Below are 12,500 nucleotides of genomic sequence, written 5' to 3' on the forward strand. Positions count from 1 at the left end.
ATGCATATATGTATAAATGTATATATATATAGAGAGAGATATATATTATATATATACATATATGTATAAATATATATATATATATATATATATATATATATATATATATATATATATATATATATATATATATATATATATATATATATATATATATATATATATGTATATATATATATATATATTTGTATATATATATGGATATACACTCAGAGATACATACATGCATATGAATACACCGGCCCACACACACACACATAAATGTATATATCTATCTATTTATCTATCTATATATATATGCATAAGCATATATGTATATATATGTATATATTTATACAAACCTATATATATATAGTAGTAGAAGGGATGAATAATTATTGATATAGAAAGATTTCATTACTTTAGAGCCTGGTAATTTTATTAGAAGTGATTTAATTTATTGTATTATTTCCTTATGGTAGTGTTTTTCAGAGCCCATGGTTACAGGTTAAGAAACCCTGATTAGTACTTACTGGAATGGAGTGATATGCTTCAGGAAACTCAATGATACTGCTATTTGTAGGCCTAAGTGAGCGACATTCCTGGTATGCAATTTCTATTTTATGCCGACTGCTTGGCTGGTGCCCAGAAGGTCAAATAACCTTTTACTTTCATTTATTCCATTTATTCCGCTTTCATTTATGCTTTATATAACATTGTGTATTACTATGTTTAATTATGTATACTAGCCATCTTAAGGAATATAGTTTCTTTTATACATACTCGTTTTATAGTCTACAGTTTATAGAAAACATTGTTTTCTTGAATAATGTGGTCTTCCGTGAGCAAAGAGAAAATGTAAGTTTATTACTTTTCGAAATTTTGTTTTATACATTTAGACGAAATTGTATTCACATTGTAAAAGGGAATGAATATATATATATATATATATATATATATATATATATATATATATATATATGTTACAAAATCCTATGTGGGCTGGCAGCAAAATGGGCTGAGGTAATAAATAGATCCTTTTATTCCAGTGGTAGCTGGAGAGCTGCTGAATCGGAACGACTGTCTGACAAATAGTTGTCTTAATGATTGATCACACTCAACCACCCACCCACCAACACAGTTCAACTGCATCGAATTATCATACTGGAGCTCGGCAGCGACTCCACGAGTGGCGATGAATTTGAAGCTGACAGGAACAATGGTGTGTCAGATGTGTTACTCTCCTAAGATCTCGTAGAAAGAGTCAACAGTAGCTAATCGTCGATCTGCGTATTAGTATCTTGCTAAGACACATATTCGAAGTCGAATTCAGAGTTTAAGAGTCAGTGCTGATTGAACTCTTCCTTTGTCTCCACGCTTCAAATTTTTGATTGTCTGTGTCTTCGCCAGAGCACAGATCAAATAAACGATAGCGTGGCGGATGGAGGGTGACGTCCATGTTTCCTCCACCGAATACAGAAGCCCCGGCAAAGGAGGCAGTGAGAAAGTTTAGTAGGAGCCATGGTTAGGGCGAGGTAGAAGGCTGAGGTGATTCAAGTTTGCCGTGCACCCCTTTTGCACACACACACTTTGCACACAAAAAACTTTCGTCCGCAAGCTATCCCTGCAACCATTTCTTAAAAGAGTATATACATATTTCAATCAGTTGGATGATCATAACTATAATATTTAATATTACTATAATTCAAATTCTTCGTCACTAAAACATGAAGTAATCACCGATGTTGAGAGGAATTTCAAGACTCACACTGATTAACACAAACTCCCTCTCTTTCCCTTTTCATTCTTTCTCATCGATATTACTCGTCTTTACAAAATCATTCTTCCTCTCTATAACGGGGGAAAAAACATGAAAAAATACCTTCACACCTAAGGTTATTCTTATTATGAAACAACAACATCCATACGTTAATTTATTGATCAATACATAGAGATAATTTATGGACACCGATAAACAACTCACTCTTATCTATGCATATTGAGGGGAAGGCGTATAGGGGCGTTGTGTAGAGGAATACTGAGCCTCACCCTCGTACACGACCTCGGCCAAGTAGCCGGAGTCGCCGTTGACAGTGTAGGTGACCCTTTGAAGACGACTCACAAACGCACACATCAATATAGATTTACATTGTAACCTTATGCATACTGTATTAAGTAATCAAACAATGTCATGGATTTGCTAGTTTATTAAATTTTATGTACATTTCTACGTATTTCTTTATTATATTCAAATATATTTAAGCATAGTGAGGAGCAGGCGTGTAGGGGCGTTGTGTAGAGGGGTACTGAGCCTCTCTCTCGTATACGACCTTGGCCACGTAGCCGGAGTCGCCGTTGACGGTGTAGGTGACCCTCTGAAGGCGACCGTCGGGAAGGAGGACGAAGTAGGAACCCTGAGTGTTGGGACCATCTCTGGCCTCCTGATGGCCGTAGTCGTTGCCAGATGGAGGGTCGTTGACAGCGTAGTTGAAGTCGTATTTCGCAGGTCCTGAAGAGGGCGTTGGGGCGCCGTAACCATAGGAAGGTGAATTTTCAGGGCGGGCGAGGACAACGGCCATAAAGGCGGCGAATGCAAATACCTACAACAACAGAAAAGGCGAATGATTATATAGAAAAATATACCATTACAAGTATCACATCTGATATAATGTAGATATAATGTATGTTGATATTGTGTCTGACTGAACCTTATCCAAGCATTTACTGTAACATTCTCTACCCCGCATTTCACCTTAAATGGCATGGTTTATGATAGAATGCCTGATACAGTGAGTTCGGTTCCATCTGTTTATATAGTATATAGTCAGTAAAGCTCCTCCCTAGGGATGCACTGGAAGTGTTGTTGTGGGCGGAGCGATATATTACCGTTCGTCTTTACGTTTCTAACTACAATAGCTGTTTAATAATTAAGAGTATTATTACGTATATTTTCAACGCACATAAACACACACAAACAGATTTTTTTCGGCTACAGTGTAAGACTTGGATTTAAATCCAGTCATAGAAAATCAAAGTATAATTACTCTGCTTCCGCACTTACATTCCCGCAATATACGACTTCAATTATGTCATCAACGCTCCACCATCTGGTAACAAATTCGGACATCGAAAAGAGATGGTTTACAAGGGAGACGTAATAACCCACCCCTCTTCTAGACCTACTCAGCGTTCCTTTATATCGAAAGTTATTGAGTAACCACATTTTTATTTATCTATCAAACTCTTTTTTTAGTTATCATATTTATTAAAACATAGCGAGTGAAAAATGCTCAGGTAAGTTATTTTATTTTAACTTCTAAATCAATATTCATATAATCATGTCAATACATGAATAAGATAATTTTCATCTTGTGTCGATAGCATGTGGCATTTGAAGTTTTCACTTAAAGGAACTGACCTAATCTTTAAATTAAAACACAATTTAACACAATCTGGGTAGAATATGTAGTTATACGGTACACTGATACTTCTATTTAGAAGTATTCGAAGTAATTGCTCTGACAATGCTGAGGATGATGATAATGATGACGATGACACTCAATTCCTTGTTCTTAAATTACTCTATTGTTACCTTTACTTTCACATATCATTGCTTCATATTTTTTTCCCTTAACTTTACTTCTTATCTGCTTTGTAACATCCGGTCCCAGGGTGTAATTCACGTGATCTGTTTGTCTAGTGAAATGAAGAAGTAAATTCAGTATGTTTAAGATGACATTCTTCTGACCACAAGACGTAGTACTTATATTTCTCTTTTGATATCTTTAGGTGGGTTTATCAATACCCTAGTACCAATAAGTATTGGCTTTACCTTAATTCTCCAAAGCTCTTCTTATTTTTTAAAACAAAAAGCATGTCTGGATTCAAACTGCTTTGTCTGTTCAATTATGTCTAAAAGTATCCTATAAAAATTTAATTCAAGAATACATTGTGGTTCATGATCATGTTACTACATAACAGGTATGCACATTTGCCAATTATTTTTTATCCTTGTCCAATTATACCAATGTACGTTTTCCTTTAGGGTCAACTTTCTGCATTTACTCAGCATGTGATGCTTTTTTATAAACCTTGTTTGTTGTTTGTCGATAACATTTCTTTGAATTGTTGTTGGGGCGCACCCTAAACAGTCTATCATTGTTATCATTGGTGTTGATTTAATTATTATCAGCATGTCACCTCTGTTTCAATTATACCCGTGCAAAGTTTTCCTCCTGTAGCACAGCTTGGTTTATATTAACTGTATTCTTTTTAGGGTTGCTGTTAAAAAATGATAATATCAAAATGATAAGGATGATTATAATAATAATGATGATAATAATGATAGTAATAATGATAATAATAGAGATAAGGAAAATAATAATGATAATAGTAATAATGATAATAATGTCAATAATCATGATAATAATAACGGTAATTTAAATAATGAAGTTAATGATAATGACAATAGTAATGATACTGATGATAATGGCATTGATAATACTGATGATAAAAACAACATTGAGGTTAATGATAATGAAAATATCCAGAATGGAAAAAAATGCAATGAAAATGTTAGTAATGACATACAGACACACTTAAATACCCTTTGTCTCATTTTTTCTTTCCCTCTTACACTCACAATCACAATAATCTTATCTCATTTTCTCTCTCACAAAAACATACATGAATATATATTCACGTTGCTGCCTCATGCACACTGCATAAAGAAATGAAACAATATCCTGGATTTGCAAGTTTATTCAATTTTATGTACATATATTACGTATTATTATTCAAAATCTTTTTATCTAATCATATTGAGGAGTAAGCGTATAGGGACGTTAATCAACTCACTCTTTATCTAAGCATAATGAGGGGGAGGCGTATAGGGGCGTTGTGTAGAGGGATACTGAGCCTCACCCTCGTACACAACCTCGGCCACGTAGCCGGAGTCGCCGTTGACGGTGTAGGTGACCTTCTGAAGGCGGCCATCGGGAAGGAGGACGAAGTAGGAACCCTGAGTGTTGGGACCATCTCTGGCCTCCTGATGTCCGAAGTCGTTGCCCGATGGTGGGTCGTTGACAGCGTAGTTGAAGTCGTACTTGGCAGGTCCTGAAGCGGGCGTCGTGGCGCCGTAACCATATGAAGGGGAGTTCTGAGGGCGGGCGAAGGATACGGCCACAAGAGCGGCGATCGCAATTACCTACGCCGGGAAGGTTTCACCAATATTAAAGAAAATATCTAACACAACGCATACAATCTAGAAACAATGCAAATATGATATAAGACTACGCTTTAAGCGTGTGACTATTACGTTTTCCACCATGTGACTCCGTCTTCTGGTATCTCACCTTGAATGCCATGGTGTAGGATGGTGATAGGATATCTGATACAGTAAAATAGTTCTGTCTGCTTATATAGCGTGAGCAAGTGATGCTCCTCCCAAATGATGAGCATGAAAAGTGCTGTGGGCGGAGCGGTGAATTATCGTTCGCCTTGATATTTTCAAGACCAATAAACACAAGCACACACGCACGGATATGCATGCATATCTATTCATATATATGTGTGTTTATATGTATATTATATGCATATAAATATATGATAAATTTATACACATGTATATATACATATATGTTATATATACATGCATATATACATTCATTTATATATATATATATATATATATATATATATATATATATATATATATATATATATATATATATATGCATGTATAATACACACATATATTTCTCTCTATATATATATTATACTTATTATACTGTACTTGTATATGTATATCTAAATATTCATATATATACATGTATATATATATATATATATATATATATATATATATATATATATACATACATACATATATATATATATATATATTTATATATATATGCGTGTGTGTGTATTGATGTTTATGTATATATAGATATATGAATGAATGTGTATGTGCATGTGTGTGTATGCATGGCTACACACAAACGCGACCACACATACAGATAAAACTAGAGACAGACATCTGAAAAGCGACAGTACACTCAAATGCATATGAACTTATCATTGCCTGATTTTGTTAATACCGTACCGCACTTGTAGCCAATACAAGTCTCGGTCTTGGAACTTGGAATATCTTGCAGGAAATATAATAGGTATTGTTTTGTTGCTGTTTTCACCATTTCAGAAAACCAATATGATCAATCAGTTTCTTTTTATATGGCTAGTGTCATGAGAGAGAAGTGCATACAGTGCCTGACCTCACAAGCCTTTTATAAGTGTGCCTAACATTCCTAAAGGTTGTGCATCCCTTTTTATGCATAAACAATATTACCCATTACTTTTTACATTACTTTTTTTTTATACATAAACGATATTACCCGTTACTTTTTATATTACTTTTTATACATAAACGATATTACCCGTTACTTTTTATATTACTTTTTATGCATAAACGATATTACTTTATTGACCCATCTCTTTTTTTTTATGATACAACAGCAAAAGATGTTCAGACTTTACATTTCTTTACATTTCTTTACACTTCTTTTAAAATCATAAAATCAACATTTAGATAAAAGTGCTAACAGATGAATTATAGTTTTTATTTTCTTTTTACCAATGATTCGCATATGAAAACAATATGTGTCAATACTATGTGATACAGAATAATTAATAAACATTTGAAATTATTTCAAAATTATCACATCCTCTTTACCATTTACTATATAGCTATTACTGTTCTTATTGAACAACATTACTAAAGCCATGATTATTTCCATCCAATGATGTGATAATGATAATGATGGTGATAATCATTATCATGTTAAGTGTAATGATGATATGGTGAAGATAATGATAATGATGATGCTGATTATGATGGTACTACTGGTACTACTAATTACAAAAACAATAACAACAATAGCGACAACAAAGGCAAAAATAACAATCGCTATCATTAATATTCTTTAATTCTTTAATCATCATATTTCAACTGTGATATCATTATTGAATCACCGCAGAGAGAGCTACAAAAATCAAATTAGTGACATTGTCTTCTACTGTAAATGAATTTTAATTACATTCCGGTTTGATAACAATAATCACATATAGTTTCACTCACATGATAAGTGTGTCCAAGTCCCAAAGTATCCTACAATATTAATTTTTAAGAACAACAAACGAATTGTTAGCCAAAAGAATGCCGGCCTTTGTTTCTTTGAGTGGGCGAGTTTCATGAACCATGCTTGTCAACCTTGGCTTTACAAAATACATTTTTCATAGTTCATTCTGGAGGTGATACAATAAGGGATTAGGTTATTATCATCATTGTCACCATTATTGTTATAATTATTATTTGCATTTATATAATTATACTTGCTATTATTTATTTTATCATGTGACTACTGATTCAAATAACCATGTGTTGTACTTTTTATGATAAAATCAAAGTTTAGAATAACATTTCTTTTCCTCTTATAATTGATTTTCCTCCCAAAATAATAATGTGTACCGATAACATGTTATGTATATAATTTTAAGCATATGAAGTGTAAACGAGTCTTCTGCTGTAAATATTTAGCGATGGCTCTATAATTTCAGAGTGTCATTGGAAAAATTGAAAAGAATTCAATGCATCATTACATAGTTCCAGCAACTGTAGGAGTGCATTGATTTTCATTAGTTCTTTGACTCTCACGCTAGTTCGTTCAAGTTTTCTTAATTTGTTGATTTCCTTTGCATTCTTATCCATACCAGTGATTTTCATTAACTAACTCTTTGAATAGCTAAGTAGTTGACACTTTTTTAAAACCATTTTTGTTAATCTATGTTTTTTGTTTCCGCTTGAATCCACTTATTCTGTGCCATTTTAATTCATAAGAATGACACAACTACTACTGTTACTGATAATAATAAATCTGAAGATAACAATAATATCAATGGTATTAAAATGATAATAATACTAACAATAATACTACTTTTAAAGATAAAGATATTGAGACAAGAAAGTATTAATATCAAAGATAATGGCACAGTGACAAGCACGGACTTTCCTTCCCACTTACAATTTGTCACTTTCACACACTACAGTTTCAGGTCTCTACGTCATTCGTATTAAGATAAAAGAACGCTATCGATCTGTTAATTTATTAGATTATATATACATATTTGATGTTAAATGACAATCAAAACGTACTACATCTAAATATATTGAGAGGCAGGTGTATAGGGACGTTGTGTAGACGGGTATTGGGCTTCACCCTCGAAGGTGACCTCGGCCACGTAACCAGAGTCGCCGTTGACAGTGTAGGTGATCCTGTGAAGTCGGCCGTCAGGAAGGAGGACGAAGTAGGAACCCTGAGTATTAGCTCCATCTCTGGCCTCCTGATGGCCGTAGTCGTTGCCAGATGGTGGGTCGTAAACGGCTTAGTTAAAATCGTACTTAGCAGGTGTTGAAGAGGGCGTTGAAGCCCCATATCCATAGGATGGTGTATATTGTGGGCGGGCCAAAGCAACGGCCACGAGGGCGGCGAATGCAATTACCTATGATGTCGCGAAATTTAACAATAATGTAGAAATAATAGAATTTTAAACCTCCATTCATTATGCAAATTTTCTATCACTTAAATCAATATTTCTTATCTCACCTTGAATGCCATCGTGTGAGATGATGGTAGAATAAAGGATACAATGAATGTGATTTCATCTGTTTACATAGCTGGAACAAGTAAAGCTCCTCCCTTATAATGAACATAAAGATGTTATATGAGAGGAGTGAAGTATTTTAATTCACCTTGATGTTTGAAACCACTATTGCTGCTTCATAATTTAAAGACCTTATTGCGGAACGAAATTCCTCCTCTCTCTTCCACACACACACACACACACATACACACCAGCACACTTATAACACATACAGTACACATACGGATCAACTGATTGGTTAACATCATTTAGAAATTGATAAAGTTGATCGTAAAATAATTAGGTATACACTAACAACGATAATGCTATAAGATATATAAAACTTCAGTTGCTAACTTTTGTTAACATCACACGGTGTAAATGACGGTTATGATTATAAGCGGTAGGAATCGTATACATATATAAATGATAAATTTATATATATATATATATATATATATATATATTTATATATATATATATAAATATATATGTATGAATGTATATATATACACATAATTATATATACATATATACATATATATATATATGCATATATGAATGTATATGTATATATTCATATACAAATATGTATATGTATATATGTATATATAGATAGATAGATATGCATATATGCATATATAAATAGATAAATAAATATTAATATCTATATCTATGTTTATATCTATTTCTATATCTATCTATCTATCCATACACACACACATATATATATAAATATATATATATATATATATATATATATATATATATATATATATATATATATATATATTGAAGAAATGTATGAGGGAAACTAGATATTTAGTCTCATTCATACCTTTCTTTTAGATTTGTCGCAATGAACTTACACACACACACACACACACACACGCATATATATATATATATATATATATATATATATATATATATATATATATATATATATATATATATATATATATATATATATTTATATATATATATACATATATATATATTTATATATATATATATATTTATATATATATATATACATATATATTTGTACACACACACACAAGCACACACATATATATATATACATATATATTTCTATATTTTTATACATACATAGACTTATGTCTCTTTATATATATATATATATATATATATATATATATATATATATATATATATATATATATGTGTGTGTGTGTGTGTGTGTGTGTGTGTGTGTGTGTGCGCGCGCGTGTCTGTATATAAACTATTTTCTTCTAGGTATTCATACACATATATACCTGGCTACTTTTATTAATATTCATGTTATCATATTACTTTTACCATCATTGCCATCGTAATAAACATCATTAACACTAACTGTCCATTATCATCATGGATCTTCTTAACAATTATCATTAACATAAATATAGCTGTCCTCATAAAGCGGTATTGGTAGTAATGATTATGGCAATATTGGTGTTAATGAAAGCAACAATGGTGATAATAATAATGATAATGATAATAAACAATTGGTAATATGATAATAATAATCATAGTGAAGATAAAGATAAGGATACTATTATTAATTTAATAGATATGTATTACCCCACTGTAAAGTGGAATAACAATTATTTCTTTGCTTAATAAGAGTCTGAAGTGGTCTCCTGATGATTTCGGGACTCCAATTTATTCTACAAATTATATTCTGCTCAACCTTAGCTTATACTCGGAATCATATTTTCTCTTTCTTCCTTTCACACAAAAAATCTTGTTCATATTATGATAATGAAGCGATAACCTCGTCATGCGAATTTCTTAACTTAATTTATACACACACATAGCTTAAAGGCATTATTAATCAAAACCAATTTTAAGCATAGTGAGGAGCAGGTGTATAGGGGCGTTGTGTAGAAGGATACTGAGCCATAGCTTAGGTCCGCATGTCAACCATTTCTCAAAGTGTATATATCTAAATTAATAGACTACTTTTAACTTTGATAATGAAATCACTCGTTCAAATTCTACCGCAGCAATAACATGAAATAATCGTCGATGATTAGAGGAATACATTTCATGATCCATACTAACAAACACAAACTCTCTCTCACGTCATTTTTTCTTATGGTTATGTATTCGTACATCGAATCCCATTTTCACTTTTTACCTTTCTACAGCGGAAAGGCATGCAAAATTACCTTCTCAACTAATGTCATTCTTATTATGAAACAACAACATCGATATATTAATTTATTGAATAATGATACATCTAATTTATGGATACTATTAGTTAAACCTATGTATATCTAAGCATAGTGAGGAGCAGGCGTATAGGGGCGTTGTGTAGAGGGATACTGAGCCTCACCCTCGTACACGACCTCGGCCACGTAGCCGGAGTCGCCGTTGACGGTGTAGGTGACCCTCTGAAGACGACCGTCGGGAAGGAGGACGAAGTAGGAACCCTGAGTGTTGGGGCCATCTCTGGCTTCCTGATGTCCGAAGTCGTTGCCCGATGGTGGGTCGTTGACAGCGTAGTTGAAGTCGTATTTGGCAGGTCCTGAAGCGGGCGTCGTGGGGCCGTAGCCATAGGAAGGTGAGTTCTCAGGGCGGGCGAGGACAACGGCCACAAGGGCGACGAATGTAATTACCTACAACAACGGAAAAGGTAAGCAATTCTGAAGAAAAGATAAGTTACAAATATAACATCTTACATAATGCAGAGATAACGCAAGGTGTCCGACTGATCTTTTTCCAAGCATTCACTGTGGCATTCTCTAGCAAGTAAATCTATCTTCTCGCATCTCACCTTAAATGCCATTGTTTGGGAAGATAGACTATCTGATAGAGTGTGTTCGGTTCCATCTGTTTATATAGTGTGAGCAAGTAAAGCTCCTCCCTAGTGATGAACTGGAAGAGTGTTGTTGTGGGCGGAGCGATGTATTACCGTTCGCCTTGTCATTTGTAACCGCAATTGCTGCTTGATAATTTTGAGTATTATTACGTAAATTGTTAAGAAAGACACACACATAAACTCACACGCACACAAACTCACACACGCATATAAAGAGAGAAAGAACTAAAGAGCGAGAGAAAGACACACATATATAAATAAGTTCATATATGTCTGATTATATAGATATTTTCATATATGTATACATATATATAAACATACAAAATATTTATATATATGTACATATACACTATATATATATATATATATATATATATATATATAAATATATATATATATATATATATATATATATATATATATATATATATACACACACACATATATATATATATATATATATATACACACACATATATATATATATATATATATATATATATACACACACACAGACACACAATCGCGAAGGGAACCGATATCCGGTAATGGGCCTTCAATTGTTAACTTTTGCTAACAGCGGGATTAGGGGATGCGGAGTGTTCATATTTTTCTGATTCCTTCCTAGTATTCATAGGTGGTACAAATCATAATAATTATTAAAAAAAATAAACTTTCAAGTACAATGTAAGTTTAAAATCCAATCACAAAAACGATCCAACATGTATCACAGTTCTATAACGTATCTTCTGACCCTCACTAGCTGCTTTACACCTGGAAAACGAGAAATAAGATAACCACTCTTCCGTATGCCGTTTTCGATCATAAAGAAAGTCAGGATAATTATTCTTCCACACTCCCACTTCCGCAAAGTACGACTTCAACTACCATCTAGTAACAACGCCTATGGACCTCGAAAATACATGGTTTTCAAGGGAGAAGCATTTAAAGTTGACACTGACTAGATCTTTGAATCAAAACACAATTAGAA

General features: G+C 32.8%; 3 protein-coding genes and 1 pseudogene across 3 annotated transcripts; all 4 read right to left on the reverse strand.

Moving 5' to 3' along the window:
* Positions 1–2,237: 2,237 nt before the first annotated feature.
* Positions 2,238–3,590, reverse strand: LOC147472414 (uncharacterized). Its single transcript, XM_086545712.1, has 3 exons — positions 3,578–3,590; positions 3,328–3,431; positions 2,238–2,579 (listed from the first exon to the last, which is right to left on the reverse strand). The coding sequence occupies exons 1-3, from the start codon at positions 3,588–3,590 to the stop codon at positions 2,238–2,240; spliced, it is 459 nt and encodes a 152-aa protein (XP_086401838.1).
* Positions 3,591–4,806: 1,216 nt separating this feature from the next.
* Positions 4,807–5,358, reverse strand: LOC122267399 (pro-resilin-like). The gene is made up of 2 exons (XM_086544670.1): positions 5,334–5,358; positions 4,807–5,185 (listed from the first exon to the last, which is right to left on the reverse strand). The coding sequence occupies exons 1-2, from the start codon at positions 5,343–5,345 to the stop codon at positions 4,844–4,846; spliced, it is 354 nt and encodes a 117-aa protein (XP_086400796.1). The 5' UTR covers positions 5,346–5,358; the 3' UTR covers positions 4,807–4,843.
* Positions 5,359–8,153: 2,795 nt separating this feature from the next.
* On the reverse strand, positions 8,154–8,654 carry LOC147472415 (pro-resilin-like; annotated as a pseudogene).
* A 2,241-nt stretch (positions 8,655–10,895) lies between these two features.
* On the reverse strand, positions 10,896–11,517 carry LOC122267400 (pro-resilin-like). The gene is made up of 2 exons (XM_043037441.2): positions 11,465–11,517; positions 10,896–11,306 (listed from the first exon to the last, which is right to left on the reverse strand). Exons 1-2 carry the CDS (start codon positions 11,474–11,476, stop codon positions 10,965–10,967), a joined length of 354 nt encoding a protein of 117 aa, XP_042893375.2. The 5' UTR covers positions 11,477–11,517; the 3' UTR covers positions 10,896–10,964.
* Between the last annotated feature and the right edge of the window lie 983 nt (positions 11,518–12,500).

Source organism: Penaeus japonicus, unplaced genomic scaffold, assembly GCF_977035675.1.
Source record: "Penaeus japonicus unplaced genomic scaffold, GWHDUDI00000001_assembly GWHDUDI00000002, whole genome shotgun sequence".
Taxonomy (NCBI): domain Eukaryota; kingdom Metazoa; phylum Arthropoda; class Malacostraca; order Decapoda; family Penaeidae; genus Penaeus; species Penaeus japonicus.

Excerpts from the sequence above, each read along its gene's own strand:
- LOC147472414 (XM_086545712.1), bottom strand. Across the intron at positions 2,580-3,327 it reads ATGAAAATTATCTTATTCAT|GTATTTGCATTCGCCGCCTT; the intron begins GTATTGACATGA and ends CTGTTGTTGTAG.